Source organism: Pelodiscus sinensis, chromosome 9 (assembly GCF_049634645.1).
Source record: "Pelodiscus sinensis isolate JC-2024 chromosome 9, ASM4963464v1, whole genome shotgun sequence".
NCBI classification, from domain to species: Eukaryota; Metazoa; Chordata; order Testudines; family Trionychidae; genus Pelodiscus; species Pelodiscus sinensis.
The window spans coordinates 8,366,791-8,387,742 of NC_134719.1; the positions used below are offsets into that span (position 1 = coordinate 8,366,791).

The 20,952-nt window shown below is 43.6% G+C and overlaps 1 protein-coding gene and 1 long non-coding RNA gene across 2 annotated transcripts in view; one reads left to right on the forward strand and one right to left on the reverse strand.

The window, feature by feature from the left end:
- Positions 1–4,948: 4,948 nt before the first annotated feature.
- On the reverse strand, positions 4,949–13,990 carry LOC112546330 (uncharacterized). Its single transcript, XR_003090008.2, has 3 exons — positions 13,670–13,990; positions 6,000–6,146; positions 4,949–5,226 (listed from the first exon to the last, which is right to left on the reverse strand). It is a non-coding gene; the product is annotated as an uncharacterized LOC112546330 (long non-coding RNA).
- A 171-nt stretch (positions 13,991–14,161) lies between these two features.
- The window catches only part of C9H1orf185 (chromosome 9 C1orf185 homolog), a 55,199-nt gene continuing 48,408 nt past the window's right edge, over positions 14,162–20,952 (forward strand). The window contains exons 1-2 of the mRNA XM_075935958.1: positions 14,162–14,431; positions 17,353–19,224. Coding sequence (XP_075792073.1) covers positions 14,308–14,431; positions 17,353–19,224 — 1,996 coding nt within the window. The 5' untranslated portion in view covers positions 14,162–14,307. The remainder of the gene's footprint in view (positions 14,432–17,352; positions 19,225–20,952) is intronic.

Genomic DNA, 20,952 nt, shown 5'->3' on the forward strand with positions numbered 1-20,952 from the left:
TGGCCATTCTCTAAACCGCCATCAGAGCTTTCTTGCACAAGAGCATCCTAAAAGCGATGCGCTTTTAGGTGTGGATGTGTGCGCTTTTAGGTGTGGATGTGCACAAGTTTTTGTGAAAAAACTTTTGTGTAAGAAGCCTGCAGTGTAGACGTAGCCTAACAGGAAAAACTTAAAAAACAACAAATTGACTAGTAGCACCTTAAAGACTAACAAAACATGAGCTTTTGTGGGCACAGCCCACTTCTTCAGATGTGTCCAGTTTGGCCAGTATACATGGAAGCGGGGCATTGTTGGCATTTGATGGCATAGATCACATTTAGTGAATGTGCAGTTAAATGAGCCTTTGATTTGGTGGCTGATGTGGTTGGGTCCAGTGATGAAGTCACTGGTGTAGATGTGTGGGCAGAGTTGGCACTAGGGCTGATTGCAGGGGTGAGTTACTGAACGATTATGGTGGAGGTGTGTTGCATGGTTATTGGAAATAATTTGTTTGAGGTTAGGGGGTTGTCTGTAGGCAAGGATTGGCCTTTCCCCCAAGGCCTCTGAGAGAGAGGTCATTTTCCAAGATAGGCTGTAGATTGTTGATAATGCGTTGGAGGGGTTTAAGTTATGGACTATAAGTGATGAAAAGTGGAATTCTGTTGTCTCTTTTTTACCTGTCTTGAAGTAGTTCATGTCTGGGTATTTTTTGGCTCTATCGATCTGTTTTTTCACTTCTCCGGGTGGGTATTTCAGTTTTATGAATGCTCTATATAGATCCTATAGGTGTTTGTCTCTGTCTGTGGGATTGGAGCAAATACGGTTGTATCTTAGGGTTTGGCTGTATACAATAGATTGAGAAATGTGTCTGGGATGGAAGCTAGAGGCATGAAGGTAAGTGTAGTGTTTGATAGGTTTTCGGTATAGGGTGATGGAAATTTGTCTATTATTTAATTGTACTGTAGTGTCAAGGAAGTGGACCTCTTGTGTGGCTTGATCCAGACTGAGGTAGTTACTCATGAATATGCCTACAACAGACTATATTCTTGTTTCTCAAGGTTCCCCTTACCTAGGTCCCTGCCATACTAGAGGGAGTCTATAGCCTAGGCTGCTTACACTACCCTAACATGCAGATCCCTGTGAACTATTGCATGTCTGGTGGGGATGGTTCTGCCCATTTCTTAGATCAGGTTCTTTCCAACTTGTGCAAAGAAGACAAAGTTCCAGGAGATCCTGATTAGTCAGAAGTTTATTGTAGAGAAGTCTAAATTCTTATAGGATAAATAAAATTCCACATTTGGCATTTTTTGGCTTTTCTGATAAATCTTACAAACATTTTAGTAGATAAAAATGTAGCAGTATGAAGCTGCACTGCCCGTGAGGCAAAGAGAAAACTCACCTCCACAGATAAGACAGAATCACCAGAAAGACTGTGTAATGGGCTTTGCTGTTTACTATTCTGGCAAATGAGAGGATTACAAATATAATAAATTACTGCTGGAAAATTGTTCTATATTATAAATGTGAATTATTGGAAAGTTAAATAAAAAATAAAAACTGGAGAATATGGGGGACTCCCAGACAGAATCAAAGGGTAAGATCCTACTTGCTTGCTAAAATAAGACCTCTTAACTTGCATCTCTATATAAAAACTGAGATAGAGCTTACCGAATCCTTACTAAAAGTTCTAACAAAATTAGAGATGGGTATTGGATTTGAAACAAGCAATATGTCTCATATGATTAACTAATATTTTTCAGAGACACCAAGGTGTTACTTTAAAGAAAAAAATGCCTCTCTAAGGTTACCCAAGTGAAAAAAATGAATTCATTTATGAATATGCAGTATTTTTTTGTGACAGTATGCACCGGTATGGCGTACTGTCACCTTTTTTGGGAGCACTCGCTGCTTTCCCGTGGCACAGTCTGCAGCTGACCCTGGGAGCACTCGCGCTGCACTGGACGGAAGCCCACTTGGGACACACAGCAATTAAAGGGGCCGTGACCGCATTTTGGCCCCAGTGCTTTTATTTTTTAAACAAAAAAAGCACTGAATAAATGTATTTGTTTCTAGATGCTGCTAATCAGAAGTGCTAAAACAATCTGTATAAAGGGGGTTCTGAAAGATATTGAATCAAACTGGAAACCCTTTATATAATGGAAACCATTTCAAGTCAGGGGGTAGGGTGGCATCCCTTGTATCTCTGTTTAAGTACCTATGTTGCTGATGCTATACAAGGCTATAGTTGGAAATCAAAGATAAGCACTTGATAAACAAACATTAGGGGTTGGCTCTATGCTCCAGGTTGTCAGTACTGCCTAACAGCAATACTCTGGGGGTATAACACCTAATAGTGAGAGTCTAAGGACCACCTCACCTAGTGGCTTTAATTCCGGAAGCATTGTCCATGGCAAGAGTCCTAAGGTCACTTTACCTAGCAATTACAGTTTTTGCAGTCCTGAGACAAATTAATACCTTTTTACTCAGAAACTGAGCAAATTTAATATAGACATTGCAGGAGAAAGAAGTGGTACTCCCCACAATGCCACATTTGCAGCAGTCTTTTGATAAGGCAGAGATGTTCTGAGTACTTTAATGGGAGGCCTTCTCGCTGAGTAAGGAATTTTGAAATCTACTCTGAGGCAATAATTATATGAATAGGGTGAACAGACAGTACCAAGTAAGTAGAAGACAATTCATATGATGTCTTCAAAACACTGTTAATATGCTTAATTCCTGCATTTTTAGAGTGGCCTATCCTCTGGGAATGGGAAGTGATGCTGGGACAACTTCCTATTAACCAATCCACTTCAGAATCTATTTTCAAGAACTTCAATATGTCATCAGTAACTTGTATAATTTAGATAAATGATCAGGGGGTGGCAGGTGACATAAAGAGACATTAAGCACTGCACAGGTGTAAATAAAATTTAAAAGGACCAGGGGATAGAAATATTGTTTTCGTTCTCATAAAAATATGTTGAAAACCTCAGATTCTTCAAAACAGGAGGAAAGGGGATATTGAATAGGTTTAGCTTCAGCAATTTGGTAATAATTTAGTATAAAACAGGCAAGAAGAAAGATAAATATCTGGGATGATTGACAACAAAACCTGCGATAAATAAAAATTAATATTGCCCTGGGTTGTGAGGGACAAATAAAGGTTGTAGTCAAGGCATCTTGCTCAACTAAATGTTTGAAGATATGACTTACAGGGCCAAGTTAATCATGGCACAACTTCACCTACACCTACTTTAAGTTGTTCCAGTGATCAGCTGTTCTCCATGTCCACTGGAGGCAGGATAAGAAGTAACTGAGGGTATGTCTACATTTGCCCCCTACTTCGAAGTAGGGAGGCAAATGAAGGCGACTGAAGTTGCAAATCAAGCATGGGATTTAAATATCCCGCACTTGATTAGCATAGTCGCGTCCGGTCGCCATGTTGGAAATTGACTAGCCCGAATTAACTCGCTGTGTGTAGACGCAGGGAAAACCTGGTACTTTGAATTAACTGTACTCCTTGATTTGCAACTTCGGTTGCCTTCATTTGCCTCCCTACTTCGAAGTAGGGGGCAAGTGTAGACGTCCCCTGAGTTAACATGCAGCAAGAGAGATTTATATTGGGCATTAGGAAACAATTTTCTAACTATAAAGATAATTAACTCTGGATAATATTACATAGAGGAATCCAAGTCCTTGGACGTTTTTAAGAACAGATTAGGAAAACTGTCAGACATGATCTAGGCATAGTTAATTTTATTTTTGTGAAGGTGGATGGACAAGATGATCTCTTGAGATCCCTTACAATCCTACATGTTTACAAATACATTTCAGATTGAATTTATGTTGGTAGGTCCCTCCCTCAGTATTTGAGTCAAAAGGGCCACGCAATGCTAGGCTGATGTGGAGCCTGACCATATGGTAATTTCATGACCCTGAACTGGAGACTAGCGCTCCTGGCAGTCAGTGATGCTAGATACCTGCTAAAAAGTTTATGGTGGGGAGTTTCTTTCTCCACATTAGCTGTAAGGTTACTCTGTGCTGTAGAGAAGGGGGTATGAAGAGGCAGCTTGAGCTTCAGGAGGCATTCTCTATGGACAGCCATAATTCCTCCTAGGGGCTTCAGAATGTATAGTGGAGAGATTACTCTGCCATCTGCAGAGGATGCAGTAGGCTCTCTGCTTGCTGCCCAGCCAATTCTGGGCAGTTGTGTAGTGAGAAAGCAAAGTTCTCCCTCCCCACCTCCTCTCACAGCCACATTACCAGTGGTATCACCTGTGGAAAGACCGGAGAGGATGTACTTTCCCTATAACATTAGCATATGGATGTTAAGAATCTCTGGTTTTTTCACTTTTCTATGATTTTTTGCAGGCCTTCCTTGTGTTTTTAGATTAAATCGTACTGTTTCCTCTCTGATTTTGGGTGTGAAGGATGACAGAGCAAGCTGAGCATTTTCTTAAAAGAAAGGGGGGGGGAGTATAATATACTGTGTAAAGGTAAGATTATTATCAAATTATTTGTTATGAATGAGAACCTTAGTGTTTTACATTAGCATTCCAATTTTTCCTAAAATCTTACATTAATTAAAATTGTGTATTCATTTCTGTAAGTTCAATATTATATACAGTACAAGCTATTAATTCTAGAGAGTGCTATCACTTCAAATGTACTTACATTTATTTCCTGTGCTTTGATGTAGCCCAGTAATAATAATGCCACATTTACCGAATGTACAGTCTAAAGTATAGTACTCTGTAAATCAACATGTGGCTGAACGAGTTACATACATCCTACAGGATACCACTGCAGTTCTAAATTGTTTCCTGTTAATACTTGTGCACATGTACTACAAAAATTTTGAACTGTGCTCAGCACACAATCTGGTAACTAATAGTTTTGAAAAACTATATCACTCTACAGATAAATAAATGATGTATAAATACACAAATGTAAAGTAAATATAGTTTATTCAGAGTAGCATAATAAGGAATCTAGACAATTCCTGTAACTTCTATTGAAAAGCATGTATTTTAAACTTATTAGTGGGATTCAAATGAAGAAAAAAAAATATTTACAAAACACAGATGTTCAAACAAACTCTCATTTTAGTAGGAAATCAACAATCAATAATTATGTATGCTGGGATTTTGCACAAAGTGGAAAATTGTATGTATCATATTAGATGCATCATTGCTTAGGGTTGCCAGGTGTCCGGTTTTGAACCAGACAGTCCAGTATTTGAGCTTTCTGTTCAGGAAACAAATTGAGAAAATATAAATGAGAAAATATAAATGTCCGGTAATTTCTAAATAAGATGTAATATAGATTGTGATGTAATGTCAAGTGTGTCCGGTATTTTTGTTGAAACCATCTAGCAACCCTATTATTGCTTTGTTTAGGGTATTGTGTTTTCTCTTTGAATGTGTATGGGACAGCACTGCATAACCAATGGCAAATACTTGACAATTGGACATTTTCAGAATTTGATGTTACACATCATTTTTAAAAGTCAAAGTGTAAATCTCAATTACAACAGAAATACCACTTAAATTACAAAATACATTGTTGTAGATCACTCAGAGCATGTCTATACTAGAGAGAAGATCTACCCTCAAGAGGTCAATCTTCTAATGTTTGATTTAGCAGGTCTAATATAGACACATAAATCGAACATTGAGGTCTGCCCTCACTGCCCCATTCCATGAGGAATAAAAGAAGCCAACTTCAGCTACAGATTTTGCATAGCTGGAGTTGCGTACCTTAAACTGACCTGCCTGGTCTACTATAGACCAGGCCCCAGAGAACATTCTAAGAGAAACGATATCACTAAATACCACCTTGAATAAGAATTTAGATTTAGTTCACCTATTCATTGAATATGCACATTCAATGGGCTATTCACCATTGCAAATGGATTATCGGCTACTGTTAATACGTGCACATATTTTCTGTGGTATTGTAAAGTAATTTTAAAAAAAATCGGAAAACACAATAATTGAAAATGATACATTTGTTTTTACCTGAAACCTTCTTTGTGAATTGTCAGGTTAATCAACCTTCTGAATGGATCTCCTTCAACTTTACAATCAGGAGGCATCTTCAGATTTTTCAGTCATGGCTAGTTTTGAGCTCCACCTACTCAGGAAAGCCATTAGATACAGTGTTTCCTGAAGTGACACACAATATAAAATAACAACCCAACTTCTCAAACTCAGAGAAAATAAGTTATCGCATAAAAACATATTTTTTTTGTCATATCTAAGTTTCTAATCATGATGAAGGCATTTTAAGAGCAATGAAATACCACTACTACAGCCAAATAATCCCAGCATCTGAAAGTGTCCTTCTTTCAAATATCCAGCTCCATGATATATAAAGTCTTTTGTCTCTTGCCGCTTTCAGAGCAAAACTAATCCAATGAGTGAATGGCACAGCACTCTGGTGCATGAAAGCTAAATCCTGCCCATTGCAGAAGCTGCTTGAGAAGGTAACAACTACGCTGTAATGCCATACTGCACTGTAGATATAAGGAACATGGCTGGGATGGAGGAAGGAAATGGAGATTTTGGTAACTGTGTAAGGGACAGTTGGACAGCATGCTGGAAGCCACTTGCATAGTTGGCCCCATTCAAAATGTATTTTAACTAGAAGATTTACCCAATGTTGCTCTGGTCCTTAACTCAAATAAGTTTTGTTTTTCTTCATGTAAATCATTGTTCCTGGGTGAGGCTGGGGATGAGGATTTGAAGGGATGAGGAGACAACCTCAGCCCTCTCTCACCGGAGCAGCTTGGGGTCAGGTAAGAAGCACTAGTCCATGGTCACTGCAGTGAGCACAGCTGGGTGAGGGGTCCTCCAGCCAGGAGTAAAACACACAAAAAGGCAAACAGACAAACACTCTGAAATATATAGTAGAACTGTTCCTTTCTTGTCTACTGTACCCTGCTGGTCCAATGGGGTTATAGCTGTCCTGATCTCCATCTCTGGCCCTTTTGCTGTTCACTTCTGGTCATTCTTTAGTATAACTCCCTCCTTCCAGATCCCTCCCGTTCCATTTTATGAGATACAATGGAATTCCAGGCACATCCCATTATCCTGGCACAACCAAACCCTGATCTTGCTTTAAAGTTATGATAAGAAGAAGCTGCATACCAAATTGGTAGCCCTAGCTCTTACCATTTAGGAAGAATTTTTGAACAAACTAATCCATGGACGGATAGACAGACGCACATTTCTAAAATATGTAGTAGGAAGATGAATCCAAATGCAAAATCATATATCTAGGAACAAGGAATGTAGCCCATACCTACAGAATGAAGACCTGTATCCTAGAAAGCACGGAATGAAAAGGATTAGGTCATCATAGTGGACAAGCAATACCGTATATTCCGGCGTACAAGACGACCTCTGATGTTAAAAAACATCCCCCAAAAATCGGGGGTCGTCTTGTACGCCGGATGCCCCGCCGCCGGAGCCCCTCCGCGGCTTTGAAAGCCTCGGGGGAAGCCGGCGGCGGGGCATCCCAGGCGCGCATGGGCTGCCCCCCCGCCGGAGCCCCTCCGCGGCTTTGAAAGCCTCGGGGGAAGCCGGCGGGGGGGCATCCCAGGCGCGCATGGGCTGCCCCCCCGCCGGAGCCCCTCCGCGGCTTTGAAAGCCTCGGGGGAAGCCGGCGGGGGGGCATCCCAGGCGCGCATGGGCTGCCCCCCCGCCGGCTTCCCCCGAGGCTTTCAAAGCCGCGGAGGGGCTCCGGCGGGGGGGCAGCCCATGCGCGCCTGGGATGCCCCCCCGCCGGCTTCCCCCGAGGCTTTCAAAGCCGCGGAGGGGCTCCGGCGGGGGGGCAGCCCATGCGCGCCTGGGATGCCCCCCCGCCGGCTTCCCCCGAGGCTTTCAAAGCCGCGGAGGGGCTCCGGCGGGGGGGGGGGGGGCAGCCCAGGCGCTCCTGGCGGCTTTGCTCCCGGTGCCTCTGGTCTGCTGGGGACCATCTCCAGCAGACCAGGGACACCGGGAGCAAAGGAGGCGGAGGGGCGCTGGGGTATAAGATGAAACCCTATCTTTTAATTAAAAAGATAGGGAGTCGTCTTATACACCCAGTCGCCCTATACGCCGGAAAATACGGTACATCATGATGTCTCAATGAAATGCTGCGGCAAAACAGCTTACATGATCCTTGGATGTATAAACAAGAGAATAGGGAGGTGATTTTACTTCTGCTTGCAGCACTGCTTAAACCAATACTACTTCCAGTTCTGGCATCCACATTTAAATGGATGTTGACAAAGTTGGAGAGATTGCAGAAAAGGGCCTCAGAAGTAATTAAAGGAATGGAGAAAATGCTTGTAGTGATTCAGCGGTGGTGTACCTTCCCCTACAGGTTTGTGGGAGGTCAGTCCACTTCACTATGTCTCGCGGTGTCACCTGTTATGGGGAATTAGCAGCACATCAAGAGTCTATAGCTCTGGCCTGTATTCAGGGTTGAGCAGAAAAGCAGTTAGATAGTCCAGGGCCTCAGGCAGAGCTGGGCAATAAGTCTGTGGCTTGGGCCTGCATTCATTCTGAGCAGCAAAGCAGTTAGGCAGGCAGGTTAAGGAAGTGAGTCTGTGGCTCAGCCCTGTGTTCAGGGTTGAGCAGCCAGAGGTCAGTCTCCCTAGCTCTGGTGGATGTCTGACAAATGCAGGTTTCTTGTCCTAGGGATGGGTAGACTGCCAACACAGGCTTTGGACATAGCAAGGGGGATGGAGGCCCACCTGCTCCACTGCATCCCAGCTCAGGGCCCTATCATTAGCAGAACACCCTGGCAGTGGGATAGCCAGGGATCCAGACCACAACAAGCTGGCCTAATCTCTGGCAGTCCTGCAGCCATTTTGGGGTCCGCTGCCGCTGGCTCACTTCCTACCCCCCTTTTGGGTTGTACCTGATCCTGTATCAGTGGTGGCAGGGTTGGCTTTAGTGAAAATGCTAGTGTGTGGATGTGTTTTATGGAACTGAGAGAGACTGAGTTTGCACTGTCACTTTAAGTCCTCCCTCCCTGTTCAGCTCAGCTTCCCTATCCGCTCACATGGAAGTTTCACTTCTCCTGTCCAGGGCCCTGCCCCCATGAGACTGAGCAGTACAGGGCCACAGACCAGGAGGGACTCTGTTCCACTACAGGCAACAGTGGGCCAAGCTGCCAGTGACCAGCCCTGCAAAGCAGCTCTGGGCTCCCTAGGGCTGAGGCAGAGCTGGAGCCAATAGCTGGCCAGCTGAGAAACCAGTGATGGAAGGGACAGTGGGGCATGGTTGGAGTCAGGGAGGGACTGGAGAAAAGAGGAGCTCTGCCATAGCCAGCAAAAAAAAGCCTGAGTTCCTTCTGATGCCCAGGCTAATCAGTTAATGTAAACAGTTACACTTTCACATCCCTAGTAAGAATGGCTTAGCTCCTCCTACCAGGATTTCATGAGGGGTTCCTCCCACTCTGGGTATATCTAGGCTACATCCCTCTGACGCCAGAGGGATGTAAATTAGACATACCAAAATTGCTAATGAAGTGGGGATTTAAATCTCCCGCACTTTATTAGCATAAAAATGGCCACCGCTTTTTGTCACCAGGGAGCATTGGCTTATGCCCTTATCCCTTATGCCTCGTAAAACAAGGTATACAGGATCTGTCTCCAAAGGCTTCAGTGAGTGATAGAACCATGGCTAGATTGCCGCTTTTCGTCGCCAAAGCTCCGTAGCGACAAAAAGCGACGGCCATTTTTATGCTAATGAAGCGCGGGAGATTTAAATCCCCACTTCATTAGCAATTTCAGTATGTCTAATTTACATTCCTCTGGCGACAGAGGGATATAGTCTAGACATACCCTCTGAGAGGCCAGTTTGCTTCACTATAATGACTTCACTTATAATGACAGACTTAAAGTTGCTGTTTATCAAAAAGATGGAGAGAGAACTCAATTACAGTTTGTAAGTACCTGCATATGGAGAAAATATCAGGCACTAATGGGATTTTTAATCTAGTTGAGAAACGCATAACAAGATCCAATGGCTGAACGATGAAGCCAGACAAATTCAAACTAGAAATAAAGCACCTATTTTAAAGATAATTAATTCTTGGAAGAAACTATCAAGGAAAGTGGTGTATTCTCCATCTCTTGATGACTTCATATCAAGACTGTATGCCTTTCAGGAAAATATGCTTTAGTCAAATGCAAGCCATACTTTATTAACTTAAATTTATTGCACTTAATAAAGATATAACTGGGTGAAATTTAATGACCTGTAATGTACAGGAAGTCAGATTAAGTGGTCTGATGGTCCCTTTTGATCTTATGCTCTACAAATCAACTTACTCCACTCAACAGTAAATCAATTTACTCCACTCAAATGAGCCTCACTGTCTCATTTACTCTCTTCATCCACAGCCACCTCTTTGCCTTTCTCCACTATTCCCCTATAAATAGAATATACCTTCAAATATAGTCCATCAAACCAGTACCCTCTTTTCAGTCAAATTCCTTCTCAAGAATAACTTCTTCTAAGATGCCTATGAGGAATAATCTTAACCACATAGGAGTGTGCACTCACACATAACTGTCTTCCTGTTGTAGTAAGCTCTTATCTTACTGTTATATTTCCTAATATTTTATACAAGTAAAATGTACTTAAAGGAAATTAATTTAATTTAATGAAATTAAATAACTAGTATTAGTATGTGGTGTGTGTAGATTGTATGTTATCTATCTATCTATCTCCAACAAGCAGATGTTGCAAGTCCATTGTATTTCCTTATATTCATGGATATACTTTTAGGTTATTTTAAAATACACATTATGAACTGGTAAATTACAATGATTTATGAAGTAAAGACAGTGACATTTGCAGTTAAGATATAAAAAAGATTAACTATTCATTTTCCAATGTAATACATTTTTAATTGGTTATAAAAACCAGATGTAATTTACCAAATGTATTCTTTTGACTCTTAACTGGTTAGCAGTGGCACCACCTTGTGGACATTTGCTAAATAATAAAAAAGATGTAAAGGTATCACAGCTGTACAACTGTAATTTTGGAAAGAAAATTGCAATATTCAGATACACTGTTCAATTTGAACGCAATGTTTAAAAACACAAATTAAATTAAAATACATTTATGAAAACAAAAATAATACATTTTAAAAACGCAATAGTCTTTTCTTATAAGTTGTAGCTTTATCATGGGTTCACTGAACCCACAGAAGTCACCCACTGGTTTGGGCTCAGTTCTCTGCATTGTGACTTGTCATGCAGGATCACCATTAGGTTTGACCATCTGCCTCTCTGCTGAGACAGCAGGTTTACTCTCTAGCACCACCTGTTCACTGGGCTGGAATTAGGGTTGCAGTGTCAGCATGGAGCCTATTGCTGTGGGTGCTTGGAACTCCTTGTCAGTTGAGTATAATGCAAACATTTCATCAGGTGCCTATGTCCATCCTGATCGTTATTCACTCATCTCCTTTTGAAATCAATTCATTTTTGCTGGAAGTAGTCAAGTCATCACAAAGCCTTTTAAGAACCAACAGTAAGCTGTTATGGACTGGTATGTAGGTAGTCTTGCCTAATAGTCACAGCAAGAGTCAGGTCTAGTAGATAAAACAGGCACCCAGGTTGTAGGGGGGAAAAGCAGTTCAGAACTAGAGCCAACTGCTAGTTACCAGAGTCATGTGTCAAGCCAGAATCATAACCTGGAATCAAAGCTAAGGGTCAGAGATCAAGTCACATGCCAAATGCTAGAGCCAAGAGTCAAGCCAGAGGCAATGTCAGAAGTCAGAGACAGGGGCTAGAACCAAGACAGGTAACTGAGAAGCGGAGACAAGGCCTAAGAGCAGGAGAGGCAGGGATCAGGAACAGAAGAAGCAATGAAAGGAATGAGGCAGGAGCACATCAGGAATAGGTTGGGTGCAAGAGACAGGTGCAAGCAGAGCCCAATTCAACCATAACATGAAACTTCCTTATTGTTCAGACAAACTTCCTGCACCACCTTCTAGCTTAAATAGGACCATGCCAGGGAGCTGAACAGTCCTCCGATCAGAGATGCTGTGGGTGGGTGTTTGGCTGGGCATAGTATTAGACTATTAGTAGCTTCTCAGCCCACCAGGTTCCACCAGACATTGGGTGAAGGTCTGGATGCAGTTGCTGTTGAGAGACTCCTAAGCCTAAGTTCAAGACCCTGGACATCCCAGAAGGGTAGTCAAATACATTCCTCCCAAAACTAGTTTTGCTTCTCTTTGAGTAGGTAATAGTGCTTAGGGCAGGAATGGACAATAAAATAATCATGGTTCACCAGGGTTAGCCCCTGGTGGGCCGCTGCCACTATATTTATCTGTGCGTCCGCAGCTAGGGGCGATCACAGCTCCCACTGGCCATTAAGGGTGAGTATTTTAATTAATAATCCTACTGTTCTTTTAATGTAGTTTTCATATACAACTTCCTAGTATTTTAAAAAAGCAAACTGAACTGAGGGTATGTATACAAAGCAACATTATTTTGAAATAACTAGTGTTATTTCAAAATAACTCAGTCCGCATCTACACAGCAGGCAGTTATTTTGAAATAATGTTGAATTACTGTCAAGCTGGAGGACTTCTTACTCCAACTCCTGTAACCCTCATTGTATAAGGAGAAAGGAAAGTTGGAAGAAGAGTCCTCTATTTTGAAATAAATTCTGTGTATATGCTCCAAGGAGGTATGAGGTTAGAGCAGGGCCAGATTAAGGCATGGGGTAGCCGGGCAGCTGCCCGGGGCACCAACCTATTGGGGGTGCCTGATGGCAGCTATAAGGGGCACACAGCGCCCCTTATAGCTGCCATCAGGCACCACGTGCCCAGCTCCCGGATCGTGGGCTGCAGCAGCTCCCTTCCCGCATTAACCCCCACAGTGCCAGCCAGCAGCGCCCTTCCCCCCCGCACAGCTTACTTCCCCACCCCTGCATGTAACCCTTCTGTTACTTAATTAAACCCATTTTAACATCCCTATTTCACCTTGCCACGGGTTAGGAAGACACCAAGCCTCATACACCTGAGGAGGGGGAGCAGCTCCCTCACCAGCCAGAAAGCCCCAGTCAGTAGGGTTACCAGGTGGCTTCAAAAAAAAAATACCGGACACACTTGATCTCATTTGGGGGGAAGGGGAGGAACACCAGCTGGGAGGGGAGCAGGGCTGGCTGGGAGGATGTGTGTGTGTGTGTGTGGGGGGAAACGGGCTGGCGGGAAGCAGGTCTGGCCAAGAGGGGGTCGGGGGGGCTGACCTGGCCGGGGGAGAATAGGGGGGGGGGAGCAGCCGGCGGGAAGCAGGTCTGGCCAAGAAGGGGTTCGGGGGGAGCTGAGCTGGCCGGGGGAGAAGGAGAACCGGCCGGCGGGAAGCAGGGCTGTTTGGGGGGAGGGGGCTTGGCTGGGGGAGGGAGGAGGACTGGCCGACGGGAAGCAGGGCTGGCTGGGAGGTGGTCTAGGGGAGTGGGAGGAGAGAATCGGCCAGTGTGGAGCGAGACTGACCCAAGCGCACACACATCCCAGAGCGCTGCCCGTCCTGCGCACGGTCCCAGTGACGCACAAGTGACTCCGGCCCCAGGGATCCCCTCCCCCGGCGTAGAGGCGTACTGCCTGGCTGGTAGACACATTCACGCAGCGAGGCGGTTCGCAAGTAGGTCCTGATACTCCTAATAATCATACAACTTACCCAGTTAGAAAATACCAGACAGTTTACATGTCCCGTAGTTTCTTAATTTTCTTCCCCGGCCAGAAGCAGACCCCTCAAATACCGGACTGTCCAGTTCAAACCCGGACACCTGGCAGCCCTACCAGCCAGGCGGCCATCAGCGCGTGAAGGCGGGAACACAACGGCCTTAACCCTCCTGCCCTCACCCCCGTCCAGGGGCATCGCTGCTGCTCTCTCCCCTCCCTCCCCCCCCATCAGCTCGTGGGCAACGCCAACCGCCGCGCGCGCCTGAGACTATCCCGCACCCCTTCCCCACCGGAACGAGGCTCCCTCCCTTCGAGGCGCGAGGCTAAGCCGTTATCGTTTCGCTGTCAGAGGTACGAGGCTGAGGCGCTGCCCGCCCGGAGGCGCGAGGCTGAAACGTCCCCCCCCCCCCGCAACCTCCCAGCAGCCTCGCGAGCTGCTCTCCCCCCTCCCCGGGGTGCGAGCGCGAGGCGCTTTCTCTCCTCTCTGTCAAAGGCTGGCGGGCGGCCGCTATTGGCTGGGCGTTCGCTCGTGCGCGTTCCTGCCTTGGCGGCAGTTAGAGCCCGACCTGCCCCTCGCCCAGGGGCCTCCCGCCCCCAGTCCATGGCGGGCGCGAAGGCCGGGAGGCGGGCGCGATGCTGAGGGCCGGAGGTTTCCTGGCTGTAGTCCTGGCCCTGGTGCTGGCGGCGCGGCTCCCCGCGCTGGGGCGGCCGTTGCTGCTGGGCCGCCGGCTCCTCACCCTGTGGGAGCTGTGGCCAGGTGAGGAGAGGGATGGACGGTCCAGGAACGCCAGGCTCCTGCACGGGGCTCCTGCGGCTACTGGGCTGTGCTATGCCTCGGGGAGGGGGCCGGGAGCTTCCTTAGAGAAGCGAGGAAGGCCCAGGGCCCACGCTTAGGGAGGGCTCTGAGTATGAATGGGGCCCTGTAAGAGGCTCTGTGGTGATGCTCTTGCCCCAGCGTTGTGGCCTGCAGCTTTCGCTCCATATTCATAAACAGAAGCAGAGCTCAGCGGGAGTAACCCGCCTCCCCGCCCCCCTCGGTGCATTGCTGTGCAAGCAAGCGTATGAAGTTAGGGTGGCTGTGGTCTGAGTCACAGCTAACCTGGGCAGTAGTAGTGAAAGTGTCAGGGACTCTTTTACTTTCAGACTGCTGCTGCTTGGGGAAAGCTACATGGAGCACTAACCGTGGTGGAATGAATAGCCTAACAGGGCTACACAATTGTGGAAGTCCTGGGGGCCACAATGATACACTTAAGTGTGGGCCGCAACTTAAGTGTGGTTGCATATACATGAAAATATATGCAAATAGCTTATTTCACACTGACGGGCATGAATGCAAAGATGAAGGCAAGACTCCACAACACACAGGCCCCATTTAAATCAGTTCTGCTGATATTAATAAAATGCAATATTTACCCAATTTCCACCCATATGACAGCACTTTTAATGAGCAATGACAGTCCAGGAATTTAACTACTAAAATGCATATCAACAGAAGACCATTATGTTGACTCCTTTTTTGTTTTGGCTCCCACTAGTGGGCCACGTGATGAGCCCTGCATAAACCCAAACTGCGCTGCAGGCCCCGAACAAATGAGCTGTGGGCTGGTCGTGTGTTGAGTAACCCTGGCCTAAAACAAAACCAGCTAGCAGAATAGAGAGAGACTTGCAGTAGCTAGGAGTCTTTGAAGGGGGAGAAGAGATAGAAAACATCTCCCTTCTAGCAGTAAGAGCAGAGTGGATGTGGCTACTGATCAGAACCTCAGTGTTTCTTGAACTTCAGTGCACTACTTGGTTCTGACAATAAAAATTACTAGAGAACTCAGAGTAGGGGCAGGTAATAAAAAAACTGCATCTTGCCAAGGTTAATTCCTGGCAGGTATCGGGTGATTGCATCTCTTATTGGCTGTGGATTGCCATTCATGGCCAATTAGAATGGCAGGAAGTGATGCAGACCAGGACACTGCTTCCATTGGCCATGCATGACACTCCACGGTCAATGAGAGCTGTGATCATCTGATACCTGCAGAGAGGCAGGTAAATATACAGGTGGGGACCTGCCAGGGACTAACCCTACAGACAGAATCCTGCCCACAAGCCAGAATTTCCCCACTCCTTACTCAGGGTGTGGGTGGTAGGGTTCAGCTGCCTCATACTGAAATCCCATTCTTTAACACAGGGTGACAGGACTCAGGTTTTGGCTTCAGCCATGGGTCCCAACAAGTGTAATGCTTTCCTTGGTGACTTCATTAAAATGGGATCATGACCCACTTTGGACTGCTGATCTACAGTTTGGGAATCTTTGTAGACCTATGGCTCCATCTATTCTCTCCACCCCCAGCAGGAGTTACTCTTTGGTAGAAATTACACTGGAGATTAAACCAGTGACTGACTTCTAGACACTTGGTGAAAGAAAGGGAGAAGACCATGGTTATAGTACTGTACATGAAGGCATCAGTGATATAGGGAGAATCTCAGTTTAGAGTTTCATGAAAAATGTAAATTTAGGGCACTTCTACATAGCTGGGCTATAGTCTAACTAAGCTATGGAACTTCAGCTGTGTAGCTGAAGTTGAAATAGCTTAATTCAGCTTTGACTTTTCCCTTGACTTCCTTACTCCTCGTGAAATGAGGGTTACCATGAGTCAGAGTAAGAAGTCCTCCAGCTTGACATTATTTTGAAATTAAGGCTTGTAACTGTAAACATCAATTATTCCAAAATAACACTGCTGTAATAGACAAGCCTAAGAGCTGAGGGGAAATCTGAATAGCAAATAGCCAAATAGGAAAAAACATAATAAAAATGTATTCAAGTAGATTAGAAACAGGAAGCCTGAGAAGAATATAGGTCTGCTGAGCAGCGTTAAGGAAGAATTTCTGATTAAGGGCTTTGCAAACACTCTAAAGCCAAATTTATTTTAAAAAAAGCCACTATTTTTGGGTGCTCCGTGATGCTTTGGGCCCAATTTTCAGAAATGCTATGCAACACTGCACCCATTCACTTCAGTTGTATTTGTGAGTATTAGAAAGATCAGGCCCAGTGTGACTCAAATTGCACCTCAAAATGTATGTCTATTTTTAAAAATTTGGTTGCATATGTAAAAAGAGCTTGAATTAATATTGTTCCTGCAATATTTACTTTGGCATTTTCTGACATTTGAGTGCTTATCCAGACAACTTTAATATTTACTTACTTTGGCTATGTTAATAGAATTTCCTTGGTTTTCTTTTAAAGAAAAAAAAGTAAAGTTAGCCTGCAAAAATTGGATTACATACCTTCACTGTAGAGTTTTGAGCAGGGTGCACACTAAAATACAATGGCACTTCTACAGATCCTTATCTGGTACAGTATGCCCTTCACTGTGCAATGGAAGAGATTCAGTGCACATTTAAGGAGGAATTTGTGTGGCCTGATACAAGCCCATGAGGTCAATTGCAATACTGCAATTGCCTTTAGTGAGATTTGTATAAGTTCTGTGTGGCACACAACCATTTATCACTTAATATGTTGTTATAAAGGGCTAACAAATAATATACTACCCGTATGAAGTGTGATTTTCAAACCTTTACAATTAATTCAAGTCAAAACCAATTTTTACTGGCCCAGTCAAGCGTTTTATAATTATATATTAGTATCTATTTTGTAAAATATTTATAATTATTTTATTGCTGATGTTGCAGGTTATGTAAAAGAGCGTCAGCTAGCATCAGTGCTAACAATAAACAATTCTTTAAATAAAACATCACAACTTGGGAACTCAGAACAATCAACACTGAAAAAAAATCTTCTAATTTCTCATGGTGTTAGGCAGAAGACTTCCACAATTAATAGAAATTACAAAAATTTTAAAACAACATCAGAAACAATTAGAAGAAAAACTGACAAACACAAGCACCAAGGCAAGCTGCCCCGAAATAACATTTTAAACTTTTTCATGAATCAGAATAAGCCACAACTAATTACCAGTGAAGGCTTGAAAACACATGTTTCCAAAAAGAGGACAGGAAATGGAAAAATAACTTCAACTGAAACAAATATGGAGCTAACAGAAAAAGCAAGAAAAATTCTAAAGCTTGGGAAAACTGAAAATACTAAGGTAATAAGTCAACATAAAATTAATTCAGATCTAATGAATGAATTTAAATTTGTTGAAAAGAACACTGCAAATAAGAAAAGAAAGCAACTACAAAGAAAGTTGTTTGACAGTTCTGGTATATTTAACAAATGCTTTAGAACTAAGTCATCGTTGATTAATACAACTTTTTTGACAGCAAATCTTCTATCAACAGTTAAAGGAAAACATTGCAGAAAAAATCTGGAAGACTTAGAAAGCATTTTGGTATTAAACGTAGTAAAACTTCAGATGCTCAATAAAAGTAGTCAAAATCAAACTAAAACAATGAAAAAGAAAAAAAATAAGCATACCAATGAAAGAGTTGTAGTATTTGTCAGACAAAAGGAATCAGCTAAAAAGAGTTATCAAACATGGAACTGGGAAAGAATTCATACAATCAGCAGCGATCAATATAAAATATTAACTGATGCAAGAAAAGTGTTATTAAGTGCAGAAAAGAAAAGTCAACATATTGAACTTCATAAATATGGACATATACCTAACGTGTTTCAGGAAATAACTGGATCTATAAACAGTATACCAAATGGAATAAGCACTTGGAATAGAAAATCAGAAAGAATGTCTACTAGGCCTTATAGTAAAACGCAAAATATTTTAAACTCAATGAAAAAACGATCAGTAGGATTAAAAAAAGGTCAACCAAATATGAAAGACATAGGTGCAATGGACACAATAGGAAAACCAGACAAAAATAAAGAGAGCATAGATGTATTATTTAATAGCTTGCCAGAAAATGGAAGCAAAGTAATTATTCAAGGCAAAGAACAAAGAACTAAAAAAACTCCAAAATCTATAGATGAAAATCAGATATATTCTTCACAATCAATGATCCTGCAAAAAGGCACAGGAAATGTGCAGGGAAAATGGCTAAAATATAAAACTGATTCTTCGAGCATTCATGAAAGAAAACAAGAATTTTTAAAAACTGAAGCTTATAGAAAACAGAAATGGAGAAGGAATCTGGCTGAAGTACATATACCTAAAAAAGAAAGTACTGTATTTAGAGTGAAAGGGATAGAATATTCGTCCAGAAATGACCACGTAGAACCTACAAAGATAAATTTTGACTTTCCAACCACAAAATATGCTGTAAGTTTTAAACATGCATTATTTACACCAGAAATAGGACAAGCAAAGTCTTCAAGACAAGTGGGGGAAATGGTGGCACATAGCATGTCAACTTCACGGAAGGTAAAACAGAAATATTTAAGCTTTGCACGAAAGGATTTAAAAGTAAACTTTAGAAGAGCAGCTGTATCAAACAAACAATCTGAGGACATTAAATATAAAATACTTAATAAGCAATATTATTTACCAGTGCCTTTGATATATCCTTATAAACACACTTCTCAAAGTGTATCCAATAGTGAAAGAAGAAAACGATCAGCACATGGTGAAAGTGTAAAGCTATCTGTAGGTAAGGTAACTTGTTTTTTCATGCTATAGCCATGTATCGTAAATTAACCTCTTAACTTTTAAATGTATTGTCTTTTTCAAAGATCAACTTTGTTTGCAAAAGAATTTTCTTTTAACCCTCTGTGGTGGTACTGTAAAAGAGAACTGTTAATGATCTTTGCTCAGCTATGAAGGGGTGTGCAAAAAGGGTGTCCTGTTGTGTAACGGTACAATGGCCTCCTACAGGAGGGGATGGGTAACGTGGAGACTTGCTTGTTCCTGCTTTCCACTTCATTCCACCATGAGCAAGTTGGTAAAAAAGAAGCAGAGAGGAGGTGGGTTCATAGTCTGAAACTCACCCCTTTCCCACACCAACCTGCAACTTAATTGATGGTGCAGATTACACATTCTCTGTATCCTCAAAAAAAGATCTGGAAGGAATTGTGTTTTAGGCAGGCGTAATGTGCTGTGTGATAATCCTGAAGCTCAGTACACACCATCTTCCATATAATTGCCCCAAAGTTGCCATTGAACCGGTAGATTTGTTATTGTGATATTGATGACAAATGATAAGGTGGCAGTGAATTACCTAAAATGGTAAAGATCCTTTCAAGCGATTAAAAGAATTAATCACAATTAATAGTGTGATTAATTTCATTGTTAATAGTAGAATACCCTTTATTTAAATATTATTGGATATTTTCAAATAGATTGATTTCAATTACAACACAGAATACAAAGTTATACAGTGCTCACTTTATATTTTATTTTTATTAGAAATACTTGCAGTATAAAAAACAAAATAAATACAGGTTGAACCTCTGAAATCCATGATTCTCTGATCCAGCAGGACTACGGATGTTTTTGGGTCACAGAGCCCCGGTGCCCAGGAGTGCGAACCCTGGCCCTGGAGAGCCCTGGTCAGGTGGGGGAGAAGCAGGGCTATGTGGCTGGGGAGCTCCGTCCTGGAGAGCCCTGGCTGGGCAGGGCAGTGGCAGCACCAGCAGTCTCTGTCCCTAGGCAACTCCAGTTGGGTGGGGAAGGACGGGGTCCGTGGAGGCTGGGGAACTCTGTTCCCAGGGAGCCCCAACCAGGTGGGGCAGCAGCAGGATCAGTGAGCCTCGTCCCCAGTGGGGATCCCCAGTCAAGCGGGGCAGAAGCGGGGTCGTGGAGGCTGGGGAGCTCCATCCCCGGGGAGCCCTGGTTGGACGGGGGAAACCTGGGACCGCAGCAGCAAGGGAGCCCCAGCAGGGTGGAGCCCACTTCAAAGCCCTGCAGGCTAGAGCTCAGTGGCAGTGGAGCCAGAGCGGAGCCACCTGCAGGGAGGGGCAGCATCGCGTGAGGCCAGTGGCAGGGGACCTCCCCATATCCGGCCACTGGCTTCTTCAGGATAGGTTAGGTCCTGTGAGTGCCGGACTAGGGAGGTCCAACCTGTAATATTGTTCAATTCACTTAATACAAGTACTGTAGTACAATCTCTTTATTGTGAAAGTTGGCCTTACAAATGTTAGAATTAAATTAAAAAACTGAATTGAAAAATAAAATAGTAAAAAACTTTAGAGTCTACAAGTCCACTCAGTCGTACTTGCTCAGCCAGTCACTCAGATAAACAAGTTTGGTCAGGTTGGGGAGAAGCAGGGCCATGTGGCTGGGGAGCTCTGTCCTGGAGAGGGTAGGGCAGCAGCGGCACCAGCAGTCTCTGTCCCCGGGCATCTCCAGTTGGGCGCGGGAGGAAGGGAGCCATGGAGGA